Source organism: Sinocyclocheilus grahami, unplaced genomic scaffold (genome assembly GCF_001515645.1).
Source record: "Sinocyclocheilus grahami isolate Dianchi unplaced genomic scaffold, SAMN03320097.WGS_v1.1 scaffold309.1, whole genome shotgun sequence".
Taxonomy (NCBI): Eukaryota; Metazoa; Chordata; class Actinopteri; order Cypriniformes; family Cyprinidae; genus Sinocyclocheilus; species Sinocyclocheilus grahami.
In genome coordinates, this window is record NW_015505488.1 from 280,404 (window position 1) to 293,884 (window position 13,481).

At 43.8% G+C, this 13,481-nt stretch overlaps 2 protein-coding genes and 1 long non-coding RNA gene across 5 annotated transcripts in view; all 3 read left to right on the forward strand.

The window, feature by feature from the left end:
* LOC107601643 (kelch domain-containing protein 3-like) overlaps positions 1 to 2,944 on the forward strand; it is a 33,111-nt gene extending 30,167 nt beyond the window's left edge. For 2 of the 3 annotated variants that reach the window (XM_016293898.1, XM_016293899.1), the window contains exon 11: positions 1,085 to 2,941. In XM_016293898.1, the coding sequence (XP_016149384.1) occupies positions 1,085 to 1,151 (67 nt within the window). In that variant the 3' untranslated portion in view covers positions 1,152 to 2,941. Of the gene's footprint in view, positions 1 to 1,084 lie in introns of all 3 variants that reach the window. The other variant, XM_016293897.1, reaches the window with a different exon arrangement.
* Positions 2,945 to 6,925: 3,981 nt separating this feature from the next.
* Positions 6,926 to 12,188, forward strand: LOC107601630 (neuronal PAS domain-containing protein 4-like). Its single transcript, XM_016293881.1, has 7 exons — positions 6,926 to 7,086; positions 7,485 to 7,648; positions 7,735 to 7,877; positions 8,408 to 8,504; positions 8,584 to 8,818; positions 8,963 to 9,117; positions 12,160 to 12,188. The coding sequence occupies exons 1-7, from the start codon at positions 6,956 to 6,958 to the stop codon at positions 12,186 to 12,188; spliced, it is 954 nt and encodes a 317-aa protein (XP_016149367.1). The 5' UTR covers positions 6,926 to 6,955.
* Positions 12,189 to 12,325: 137 nt separating this feature from the next.
* LOC107601644 (uncharacterized) lies at positions 12,326 to 12,825 on the forward strand. Its single transcript, XR_001610957.1, has 3 exons — positions 12,326 to 12,491; positions 12,632 to 12,714; positions 12,796 to 12,825. It is a non-coding gene; the product is annotated as an uncharacterized lncRNA (long non-coding RNA).
* Positions 12,826 to 13,481: the final 656 nt, after the last annotated feature.

Below are 13,481 nucleotides of genomic sequence, written 5' to 3' on the forward strand. Positions count from 1 at the left end.
TAAGACAGAACTGCTTGTGGTTTCAACAAACCCATCACTTTATCAGAATTTCACCATCCAGTTAGGCAGATCAACCATAACTCCTTCAAAAACAGCCAGAAACCTTGGAGGTATGATTGATGATCAGCTGAATTTCTCAGACCACATTGCTAAAACTGTCCGGTCCTGCAGATTTGCTTTATACAGCATCAGGAGGATCAGGCCCTTTCTTTCAGAACATGCTTCACAACTCCTTGTTCAAGCTCTTGTTCTGTCCAGGCTGGACTATTGCAATGCTCTCTTGGCAGGTCTTCCAGCCATTTCTATCAAACCTCTACAATTAATCCAGAACGCGGCAGCAAGATTCATCTTTAATGAGCCGAAAAGAATGCACGTCACACCTCTGTTTATCAGTTTGCACTGGCTACCAGTAGCTGCTCGCATTAATGTTTGCCTACAAAACCACCACTGGCTCTGCACCCATTTACCTAAATTCATTGCTTCAGAGTTATGTTCCTCTAGAAGCTTGCATTCTGCAAGTGAACGTCATTGTTCATCTCAAAGACTTTTTCATTAACTGTTCCCTCCTGGTGGAATGACCTGTCCAACTCAATCCCAGCAGCTGAGTCCTTAACCATCTTCAAGAAACGGCTAAAAACACTTTATTTGACCCTCTAACTCTAGCAATTTCAATTCTATTTTAATTCTACTTTATCTATTTATCTTCTTTTTTTATGAAAAAACAAACAAACAAAAAACTAGTTTATTTTTTGCATTCTATCTACTTGTTTTTCTTTGTGTGTATATATATATATATATATATATATATACCGTGCTACGTGTACTGCGTTAGGCCAACTTAGACTTGTTAGACTTGTCATTTGCACTTATATATTGTTGCTCTTTTGTTAGTTTTGATTGCATCTATTGTCCTCATTTGTAAGTCGCTTTGTGTGTGTGAGAGAGAGAGAGAGTGTGTGTGAGTGTGTGTGTGTGTGTCTCTGTCTCTGACTCGTTTCAGCAGTGATCTGACGTCCTGTGGCTCTGACTGATAGTGTGAAGAGCTTCTGAGATCTTCTGATGAATCTGTTTCTCTGTTCTTCAGGTGGGAGCTGACAGCCATGACCACCAACAGTAACATCAGCCGGCCCATATTCTCCTCCCACGGCTGACTGCGCGTCAGAACCAGCGCCAGAACTCTTTCAGGACGTCCCTCTCCACAGATGATCCGGATTGAAGCTTCTCGATTGGAGTGGTCTTTCCCTGCCGGGCTGTGGCGCGGACGAGCGGCGCTTTGCTAGTCTGATTTTGCCACTGTTGAACTTGATTCCTGCTGAGGAGAAACAGACCTTCACACTCTTAAATCAGTCCAATTATTCATCAGTGTTACAGTGTTTTAATGAGGTTTTGGAGTGAAATGAAGATCATTCAGCCTGTAATCTGTCAGTTCTCTGCTTGTGTTCAGATCGCTCCGTCGGGTTTATATGCAGGACTCTGTTAGGGTTCCACACGTGCTCTTACATATCGAACGCAGAGAGGATGTTCAGAGAAGAGGAGACGTGTCTTGAGTTCCTCTTCTTTTAACTCGACTGGTTTTCTGGTTACCCACAGTGCTTCTGACTATAAATCCTGACTCAACAATCAATAGAAACGAAGATATTCCCTCTGCATGCGTTGTCCTGTTAAATCACACTCCGCAGATCTGCTGGCTGACAGTAAATACTTTCTGTCTTTAGACTGTCTTAGGTCTCAAAGAGTGGAAAGAGTGGTAATGATGTTATAAGCTTTTCATAAGGTCACACCGAAAGATGTTTGACATCGATGCGAATCAACACCGATCAAATAACCTGCCTCTGGTGTTTTCCAGCAAACGCGGCCGAATCATGTTGAGTTTCTCCAGGTTCACATCTTTCACACACAGACTGGATTTCCAGAGATGTATTAAAAATGATCCATTACTGCAGTTTTTTAGCATCGCTTTATATTTCATCTGAATCTTTACTGATCTGCAGAATATTGATAGATACTGAGGTGAAGCTCATGTAGACGTCAGTATTCGTGCGTCTGCCGGGTGACCATGGCCTTTATTTGAGTCTCGTCCAGTGCCTGACTTATTGTTCAGAGCGTCAGAAGGTCTGCAATCAAAGTGCTCAAAGTCTTTTGGGTTTTAAAGGCTTCTGGTCCAGATGGATTTGAAGCGTTTTATTTGAGATTTTATTGATTGTGTGTGAATATCTGACATTGAACTGTCATAATGAATATTGTGCAAACAGACCGCATCAGAAAATTCAACGTTTTCCCTCATTATAAACCATGATTTGAATAAACTGACTCGAAACAGTCTCGAAATGAAACCAGATGAAGCTCAAGTCTTTGTTTGGATCAAATGTGTTTTCATGCGGATCTGTAGCTCATGCAGACGGACGGTCAGGAGAAGAAAGAGGTGATGGTTTAGTGATGTCTCTGTGATGCTGTCATGGTCTGACAGACACGTGCTAATATAGTCATGTTGTCTATGTAGTGAATGAGAGGAAGAGACTATCGTGTATGTTCTGATTGCACAAGTACTTCTCTAGATTAGTGTAAATGCCTGGGTTCTGAGGCGCTTTGAATCGTGTTGGGCTGCTGGTGTGTGAAGGAACCGACACTGAGCTGCAGACGTGATTCCTGCATGCTGGATCAATCTTTTCCACGACTTACTCGACTTGTAAACGGGTTTTTAGTGGGATCTTGAACTTCCTGAACAATAAAACTGACGATAATTTTGCTTATTGTCTGCTTAAATGTACCGTGTGAAGTGTTGTGTGTGTGTGATATAAAAAGCACATTGAGAACTGCTTCCTGAACACAAATTTGAGAAGACGTGATTAAATAAAATATTTATTTCTCCAAAATGAAAAATATTTCTTTAATCCACAGTTTTAGACATCCCGAGTTTGGCGCTTTTGCAGTATTATTCTGATTAAAGATGAAAGTTTTCTTTGAAGCCTTTACTGTATAATGCATTCTATAGATTTTCATAATGTATGTAGTAATGCATTTTTTCATAATTGTAAGCAAAGCTAAAATGCATTATAATATTTGCACATTTCTTGTTGAAATCGGTTGTGCTTTAATGCATTATACTTTCTAAAGATGTGACGATATAAGTATTGTATTTTAACTGTGGTTGCGATTATTCATGAAATCATATAATGCATGATAAGGTGCATTACAAAGCATAATTAATGCATTGAAATTCTTTTGTAATGCATTATATATAAAGTGTTAAAGTTTCTCCATTCCTGCATCTGATGACCAATCAAAGCACTTCATCTTAAAGGACCATAATGCTCCGGCACGAGCATCTGTGAGTGTTATATTCACACACACACACACACACACACAGCTTGATATTCTTAATGTGCTCTTGAGGCTCCAGCAGCATCTTCACGAATGAAGCGTGATGGATTTGGCTGATCTCTCAGTGGACGTGACCTTAATGGGCTTCTATTGAGCAAAGGTTGTGAAAGCTAAAGGTTAACTGCTGGAGGATTTGTGATGGGACGAGACCCACCTGTCGGCCGGCTCGTTTTCACAGGAACCTTCAACTTGTGCCTTCAGCCCCTCGCTAATGGCTGAAGCTCGCGTGTTCGTCGTCGCTCTCTCCGGGGGCCCAAATAGAGCATTCAGCTCATGTCGTGTCAGGAGCCCGTGCTTGTTTTGACCTCGACGCCAGTCCCTGGAGTCAAACGCTCTTCAGCGCCGACATCACATGAACAAACCCGAAGTGACTGTGATGAATCACCTGAAGAAGATTTCTGCTGACCTCTGACAGCTCTGCTGAGCATTCACTCGCTCCCAGAGAACAGACGTATTTCTTTCTGATCCGCTGCCACGTATGAAGTTCTGAACGATCAGTACAGAAGTGTGTTCTGATCGATGCTCCAGGCGGATCGGGCTGTGGGAGATTCAGCGGCGTCTGTGAAAGCAGAAACACATGAAGATCTTGTTCCTGCGCAGACGTCTGTGTCGCAGCAGCAGTGTGTTCATGTCTGTCAGTAGCGCTGCTATAAAGTCCTGGTTATCTACAGTGTTAAGTGCGGCGGCGCTGTAGACGGGAAACTCCACAGACCCACTTTATTCTGACGACCTTCATATAAAACATTTGCTTCTAGTCTGAGCTTTGCTTTGACCTGATCCAGCTCTGAATGCTCAGCGGCTCACGCTGAACCCAAACCAGATGCTCCTCTTCAGGCTTCTTCAGCCTCTGCAGATCACGCTAAAGGCTGGAAGACACTACATGACTTCTGTCCTGATCTGCTGACACTAGCTGCTGGAAGTCAGGGTCAGTCTGCAGATGTCAGTCGCTCAGATTTGACCGAAGATCACGCAGTATATGATGGACACACTGATCTTTAGATAAACATGTTTCCTCTGTTGTTGTTCTGCCTCCTGACCCTAAAATAAAACATTTTCTGCCTGAAACATCTCTTGACCTAGCTCTTCACGTGTTTATAACCTCTCGACTGGACTGGTGTGATTCTTTGTACTGTGGCATCTCTACGTCCCAGGTTGCTCGCTTACAATTGGGACAAAATTCTGCAGCCAAATTTCTTAAGAAAGGTCAAGTTTGATCCACTCCTTGTTTGTGAGCTCTTCATTGGCTCCGAGTTCACTTTAGGATCAATTTTAAAATTCTCCTATTTGTATTTAAATGTTTACACAACCTTGCCCCATGTTACTTATCAGAATTGCTGCATACTTCTAGCCCTGCCAGAGATGTAAGATTGGTAATGAAATGCTTCTGAAACACAGAGAACGGTCTGCCAGCGCACCTCAGTGTGCTCCATCTTCAGCAGTTTCTCTTCTGGAAACCCACTTGTTTTCTTTAGCTTTTAAACGTTGAGGATGTTTTTTTGTATGCGTTTTACTTTTTTTGACCGTGTGATTTTGCACAGCACTAGGGTTAGCTATTTTGAGCCAATTTTATATCACATGTTCAATTGTCATTTGTGTAGTGAATCAGAAGTCTGTCTGTGAGATCCTCGGTCGTTTAGTGTCTGATGCGCCGATTTAATCAGAAATCATGTACTATGGCAAGTGTCTGATGTCTAGTGTTTTAACCCTCATTCTGAACCAGAGTGGATTTTCTTTTCTTCTGTTTCCCTGAAAGTGCTACTGAATAGTAAAGCATTGGACTAAGGTTTACTGACTTTGCTCACAGGACAGAACAAATTCTCTAAGTTTTTTTTGTTACACTCAAAAAATGACCTGACTACAAAACATTGTTTATAAATGTCTTGTTAAGCTATTATCACCAAATCTTGGATCAGTCTTTGTGTCACCTTGTTTTCTTTCAATTAGCAGAGGTTTTGTATTGATTGAACATTAATGTGAGCTTATGCACCTCAGTTTCGGAGCCAAAATTATACACAAATGTTTTTTATTTATTTTAATTAATAAAAAAAAAATTGTCACTCAAAAATTGTTCCCAAATAAACACAAAACCTGTGCTGATTGACAGAAAACAAGTTGATAAAAAGATTAAATCCAAGATCTGGTGATAATATAGAATAATGACAGATTTACTTTTGATTGAGAACACAGAATTAGGTGAAGGATTTCCAGAAGCACAAGGGTTAAAATCTGTTCTGATTTTTAAAGTCATGTAGTGTTTTACAGTCTTAAATCACATAAACTTCACAAAGTGCGCCTTTGCGTGAGGCTTGAAAACTGAAGAAACCTGATGAAATGTTATTGTGTCTCGACTGTAATGTGATCAAACTCCCCGTGAAATAACTAACTGTTAATACTGATCTGTGTGTGTGTGTGTGTGTGAGAGAGAGAGAGAGTGTGTGTGTGTGTAAGAGAGAGAGAGAGAGTGTGTGTGTGTGTAAGAGAGAGAGAGAGAGTGTGTGTGTGTGTAAGAGAGAGAGAGAGAGTGTGTGTGTGTGTAAGAGAGAGAGAGAGAGTGTGTGTGTGTGTAAGAGAGAGAGAGAGAGTGTGTGTGTGTGTAAGAGAGAGAGAGAGAGTGTGTGTGTGTGTAAGAGAGAGAGAGAGAGTGTGTGTGTGTGTAAGAGAGAGAGAGAGAGTGTGTGTGTGTGTAAGAGAGAGAGAGAGAGTGTGTGTGTGTGTAAGAGAGAGAGAGAGAGTGTGTGTGTGTGTAAGAGAGAGAGAGAGAGTGTGTGTGTGTGTAAGAGAGAGAGAGAGAGTGTGTGTGTGTGTAAGAGAGAGAGAGAGAGTGTGTGTGTGTGTAAGAGAGAGAGAGAGAGTGTGTGTGTGTGTAAGAGAGAGAGAGAGAGTGTGTGTGTGTGTAAGAGAGAGAGAGAGAGTGTGTGTGTGTGTAAGAGAGAGAGAGAGAGTGTGTGTGTGTGTAAGAGAGAGAGAGAGAGTGTGTGTGTGTGTAAGAGAGAGAGAGAGAGTGTGTGTGTGTGTAAGAGAGAGAGAGAGAGTGTGTGTGTGTGTAAGAGAGAGAGAGAGAGTGTGTGTGTGTGTAAGAGAGAGAGAGAGAGTGTGTGTGTGTGTAAGAGAGAGAGAGAGAGTGTGTGTGTGTGTAAGAGAGAGAGAGAGAGTGTGTGTGTGTGTAAGAGAGAGAGAGAGAGTGTGTGTGTGTGTAAGAGAGAGAGAGAGAGTGTGTGTGTGTGTAAGAGAGAGAGAGAGAGTGTGTGTGTGTGTGCGAGAGAGAGAGAGAGAGAGTGTGTGTGTGAGAGAGAGAGAGAGAGAGAGTGAGTGTGTGTGTGTGTGTGTTGTGGTGATGTCACTGTGGGTATTTTTACACCCGCTCTATAAATATCGGGTCACTCCTCGTGTCGTCACGGCGGAGGGTCTTTTCTTCTCCTTCGGGTCTCAGGTTGAGTCACTGAGACTATATAACCCAGGACAGACTCCCGGATCCTCAGACAGTCAGAGGTGAGGCGAGCAGCTCAACGAGCGCTGACTAACACTAACTAAACTAAACGAGCTGCTGACCTGTCATCAGCTCGCGCTGTTTTGCATGTTATTGGAGTTTTTCAGCATAATTTATTTAATAAAGCAACTTTCTGTGTTGGTTCAGATCTCTGAGAGGATGAGCGTCGGCTGCGACACGAGCGTCAGGCGGATTCTCCGCGCGTCTCAACGCTTCAGGTCAGTCAAAGCGGTCACGATTCTGTTGCTCCGCATGTTAGGCTGATGTTACACGGGGCAACTAGTTTAGCAATGTTGCTTGGGCACTTTCCCATTGAGGATGGGCAACACATTTCCATCTGGATGCTTTAGATCGGTCTGTCTCACCTGGTTGCTCGTTGACGGCAACATTGCCCAAAAAGTTACCCCGTGTATCATCAGCCTTAGTTTAGTGTGTGCTGTACCTGTACTGACAGACAGTGAGCTTTAGGTGTGTGTGTGTGTGTGTGTGTGTGAGACGCAGAGCTCCACCCAGGACTCCTCTTTATAAGGAGTTTCTCATTCATGGAGACCCTGTAGAAGCGCATCTCTCATAGGCTCAGTGTCATTCATCCTGACTAACACAACGTCTGATGCAGGTCCACTAAAGGGGCGTCCAAAGCCCGGCGAGACCACATCAATGGAGAGATCCGGAACATGCGGGCGCTGCTGCCTATCTCTGCTGAAGACCAGGAGCGTCTGTCCTACCTGCACTCCATGTCCCTCATCTGCACCTACGTCAGGAAGAGCGTGCTCCTCAAAGGTAAAGACGATCACACTCCTGCAGATCTGTGTTCACCAGGGTCTGAATGGGTCTGAATCAGTGCACTGTGGTCTTGATGGGTGCAGGAGTTCACCAGGACGCGGGTGCAGTTTCTCCTCTGTGGGAGAGCTTTCTGCAAGCGCTGCCTGGATTTATTGTGGCTTTGACCAGAGACGGGAAACTGGTCTATGTGTCTGAAAATGTGTCCGAATATCTCGGCCTGTCGATGGTGAGTGAAACGGTTTCTGTTCTGTTTCATGTGCACACACATTTATCCTGTTATATTTGTGATAGTTGTGATAGAAAAGAATGTTCATGCAGAGTTTCGACACATGCACATCTATGTGTTTTGAAAAGGCTGAACAAATTTTGACCTCCATTGGTTTTCAATTGCCAAAAATCAGTCAGGTTACTGCAGCCTGCCAAACCCTAAAATGTGAAAATACATATGAAATACAAAATATGAAATGCATGAGAACTTGTTTAAAACTCAAAGCTTACTCGAAATTGAAAACTTGTCTGATTGTCTGAATCTCTTTATGTAGTTGAGTTTTACAGTCAAAAAATAGCACAACTAAAATAGCTTTGTTGAAACGAATGAATCATTTTCTCATGTTTTATATTTTGAAGTCTCTGACCAGCTACAATAGAGGTTTTCTGTTTTTACAGGAGTCATTTTTCATAGTGTCGATTATTGCATGGAAACCACTGTGTACCCAGTATTTGAACACGACCTGAGCGGTTTGTATTGCTTTGTAGGTCGATGTCCTTCAGGGAGACACTTTCTATGATATGATGGACAGTCGTGATGCAGAAGCGGTGAAAGTTGTTTTGAGAGAGCAGGATGTCTCCGCAGGTGAGTGTGGTGCTCTGTCTCTCCATGTCGTGTCATGTGATGTCCAGATCAGCTCTAATGTCGTGTGTCTGTCTCTCAGAGCGCAGCTTCGTGTGCCGCATGCACAGCTCCAAAGCGCTCCGGCTCCAGTACAGCAGCTGCTGCTCCATGCTGGTGAGGGGGCGATTCCAGGACGGCCCGCCGGACGCCGCTCTGTTTGTGGCCCTCTGTACGCCCACAGTCAACAGACTGAAGGACAGCGAGCTCCTGAGGGCCTCCGCCTGCTTCCAGACGCTCCACAGACCGGACATGAGGCTCACTCACGCCCCCTACAGGTACAAACATACTGCTCCCATCTCACATTACAAAGCTGATGTACCAATAACATGCATTTCTTCTAGAGAGGATGGATTTGACTGGAGGACAGAATGTGGGAGCTTTTAATTGTATTATGTAATGAATGAAATATGTTTCCACAGTGTCTTGTTCCACCTGGGTTTCTCAGCAGAGGAGCTGATTGGTCGATCGTGGTACGAGCTCCTGCATCCGGATGACCTCACGCTCGCCGCCCGCTGCCATCGCACACTCAGTGAGTCAACACAAATATACACATCTGTGGAAACGTTTGGGCTCGGTGAGAAATTAATACTTTTATTCGTCAAGTGGCATATTGCCATGGCAACCAGTGGCTGGAGATGTGATGAGGTTTGGTGGGAACCGGTTTCTCATCTTTTTTCGAGAATTATTTATACACCTGCAGTGTTTTATGAATGTGAAGAATCAGTCAGAGTGTCTCTTTCTGAACATTTACCAACAGTCGTTCTGTTCCTTGCGTTGCTAGTGGCTCGGTAGCATGTAAATGTAGTTTTTGTAAACGACTCAATAATAAGCTACTACGCACTTACTCATATGACAAAAACAGCGAGATCCTGAAGCATGAGCGAAGAACTGAAGCTACCTCATGAAGCGAATGTGATCACTCCAAACACTCGTTCTGTTGTGTCGCTGTGTATTTATTTTCTGTGGTTTATGTTAGATTTGTAGATCATTCGAGTATGAATGTAATGTTATGTGAAAGTTTCTCTTGCGGCGTCAGCGTCACTGAATCTCTGCCTTATGTTTGCGGTCTCTGTGGCTCTCACGTCAGGGTTATCTATAATGTTTAGAGCAAACATGTACAAAACAAACAGTTTATTTATATATTCTTGCTCTTTGTTTCTATTTTTGTATGTAAAGTCAATAAAGTTGCTAAGATAACTAAAACTGTGGTCTGTTTAGTCATAAGTGACACCCACCCTCATCCTGAAACCGTGTGTGTGTGTCTGTGAGAGTGTGTGTGAGAGATAGTGTGTGTGTGTGTGTGTGTGAGAGAGAGAGAGAGAGAGAGAGAGAGAGAGAGAGAGAGAGAGAGAGAGAGAGAGAGAGAGAGAGAGAGAGAGAGAGAGAGAGAGAGAGAGAGAGAGAGAGAGAGAGAGAGAGAGAGAGAGAGAGAGAGAGAGAGAGAGAGAGAGAGAGAGAGAGAGAGAGAGAGAGAGAGAGAGAGAGAGAGAGAGAGAGAGAGAGAGAGAGAGAGAGAGAGAGAGAGAGAGAGAGAGAGAGAGAGAGAGAGAGAGAGAGAGAGAGAGAGAGAGAGAGAGTGTGTGTGTGTGTGTCTGTGAAAGTGTGTGTGTGTCTGTGAGTGTGTTTGTGTGTGAGAGAGTGTGTGTGTGTCTGTGAGAGTGTGTGAGAGAGATAGAGTGTGTGTGTGTGTCTGTGAGAGTGTGTGTGAGAGATAGTGTGTGTGTGTGTGTCTGTGAAAGTGTGTGTGTGTCTGTGAGTGTGTTTGTGTGTGAGAGAGTGTGTGTGTGTCTGTGAGAGTGTGTAAGAGATAGAGTGAGTGTGTGTGTGAGAGAGAGAGAGAGAGAGAGAGAGAGAGAGAGAGAGAGAGAGAGAGAGAGAGAGAGAGAGAGAGAGAGAGAGAGAGAGAGAGAGAGAGAGAGAGAGAGAGAGAGAGAGAGAGAGAGAGAGAGAGAGAGAGAGAGAGAGAGAGAGAGAGAGAGAGAGAGAGAGAGAGAGAGAGAGAGAGAGAGAGAGAGAGAGAGAGAGAGAGAGAGAGAGAGAGAGAGAGAGAGAGAGAGAGAGAGAGAGAGAGAGAGAGAGAGAGAGAGAGAGAGAGAGAGAGAGAGAGAGAGAGAGAGAGAGAGAGAGAGAGAGAGAGAGAGAGAGAGAGAGAGAGAGAGAGAGAGAGAGAGAGAGAGAGAGAGAGAGAGAGAGAGAGAGAGAGAGAGAGAGAGAGAGAGAGAGAGAGAGAGAGAGAGAGAGAGAGAGAGAGAGAGAGAGAGAGAGAGAGAGAGAGAGAGAGAGAGAGAGAGAGAGAGAGAGAGAGAGAGAGAGAGAGAGAGAGAGAGAGAGAGAGAGAGAGAGAGAGAGAGAGAGAGAGAGAGAGAGAGAGAGAGAGAGAGAGAGAGAGAGAGAGAGAGAGAGAGAGAGAGAGAGAGAGAGAGAGAGAGAGAGAGAGAGAGAGAGAGAGAGAGAGAGAGAGAGAGAGAGAGAGAGAGAGAGAGAGAGAGAGAGAGAGAGAGAGAGAGAGAGAGAGAGAGAGAGAGAGAGAGAGAGAGAGAGAGAGAGAGAGAGAGAGAGAGAGAGAGAGAGAGAGAGAGAGAGAGAGAGAGAGAGAGAGAGAGAGAGAGAGAGAGAGAGAGAGAGAGAGAGAGAGAGAGAGAGAGAGAGAGAGAGAGAGAGAGAGAGAGAGAGAGAGAGAGAGAGAGAGAGAGAGAGAGAGAGAGAGAGAGAGAGAGAGAGAGAGAGAGAGAGAGAGAGAGAGAGAGAGAGAGAGAGAGAGAGAGAGAGAGAGAGAGAGAGAGAGAGAGAGAGAGAGAGAGAGAGAGAGAGAGAGAGAGAGAGAGAGAGAGAGAGAGAGAGAGAGAGAGAGAGAGAGAGAGAGAGAGAGAGAGAGAGAGAGAGAGAGAGAGAGAGAGAGAGAGAGAGAGAGAGAGAGAGAGAGAGAGAGAGAGAGAGAGAGAGAGAGAGAGAGAGAGAGAGAGAGAGAGAGAGAGAGAGAGAGAGAGAGAGAGAGAGAGAGAGAGAGAGAGAGAGAGAGAGAGAGAGAGAGAGAGAGAGAGAGAGAGAGAGAGAGAGAGAGAGAGAGAGAGAGAGAGAGAGAGAGAGAGAGAGAGAGAGAGAGAGAGAGAGAGAGAGAGAGAGAGAGAGAGAGAGAGAGAGAGAGAGAGAGAGAGAGAGAGAGAGAGAGAGAGAGAGAGAGAGAGAGAGAGAGAGAGAGAGAGAGAGAGAGAGAGAGAGAGAGAGAGAGAGAGAGAGAGAGAGAGAGAGAGAGAGAGAGAGAGAGAGAGAGAGAGAGAGAGAGAGAGAGAGAGAGAGAGAGAGAGAGAGAGAGAGAGAGAGAGAGAGAGAGAGAGAGAGAGAGAGAGAGAGAGAGAGAGAGAGAGAGAGAGAGAGAGAGAGAGAGAGAGAGAGAGAGAGAGAGAGAGAGAGAGAGAGAGAGAGAGAGAGAGAGAGAGAGATAGACAGAGAGAGAGACAGAGAGACAGAGAGAGAGAGGGATAGAGAGCAGGTTGAAAACAGCTGTAAAATATCATCGCAGCAGGTTAACAAATAACATCAATAACAATAAATCATATTAAATGAAAGCCAGTTCATCCAGTTGACATTTGAGAACATTGTGTTGTGTTGTTTAAAGGCACGGACAGGTCAGGGCTGTTTCGCTAAGAAAAGCGAGGATTAAAGTCCAAAACCTAACAAATCAATCGGGACTAAAGCGGTTTCATAAACGGCAATTTAAGATCACGCAGTCTCACTAATTCGAGCCAGGTTTGCAGTCAAGATAATTGCGCGAACACGCTTTTCTGAAGCAGCACTAGAGGCCGAACATGGATCTGATCGATCAGTAAAGAGAGCAGCGCCTGCTCTTAGAATCATACGAAGAACTGAAAGATTGAATTAACGTTACACTGCTGCAGTAAATAAAATAAGAGAGAAAGGCTGGCAAATAATTGATGATCGACTGAATGCGTAAGTAGCAATGTCTTCGTACGATCTAATGAAATATCAGGCACATTCAAAAAGGAAAAAATGAATGAAATTTTATATATATATATGTTTGTATGTATCTATTACTATGCTGCTGTTTAAAAAAAAACGTTTCCTCAAAGTAAGTGAAATGCAATTAACTTCAGTGGGGAGAAAAGAACATGGCAGCAGGTGAAAATTAAATATAAAAATATTATTCAGAATGGTAAGTATATAGGCTATATAACTACTTAAGTATAATTGGCTTGCTGCTAGAACTGTCTGATTGTATATTTATGAAATAAAGCTGCAAAAAGGAAGAGTGATGTAGCGAGATGGTCCTCACTGCAGAACACAAGATCCAGATCCAACTCCTCCCACCTTACATATAAGGTGTGTTCGACTTCATGCGGCGCCGCGCAAACCGATCGGCGGCTGACTTGAAGCAGTGCATGCCGGTTAGAAATTTTGTCCGACTTGAACCGGCACCGACGCTACGTCACTGTCACGTGTGGCATCAAAGTACCGCGATATCGTTTCGAGAGCAGCCGGCTGACTCAGCTGCCGCAGCTTTTTCAGAGCGACTGCAGGAGCGCTGATGACGACACAACTGTTTCACGATTGGCCAAACTCACCACATGACAACAATGACGTGTGTTTCTAACATCTTCAAATCCAATACTGCTCATCTGTGTTTTTAGAACATTAAAAGCTTTTTTACTGTAGTCGCAATGTTATATTGAGTCACGTTTATCATGAAAACATATATACCCCCACTTTATTAGTATTTAAATAGTATATATTCACGTTGAACTTTATTCTTGAACAGATGGCCCTGTATTAAGCAGTATATAAAAACTGTTTCTGTTGCTGTTTCTGTTGCTCATGAAAATGTTTCTGAAACGTCTGTGTATTTGACAAATATTGCATTTAATTCACTTCATCTGTGATAGAGTATGCAAACACCGTGACAGCATCACTAACGGGAGCAGA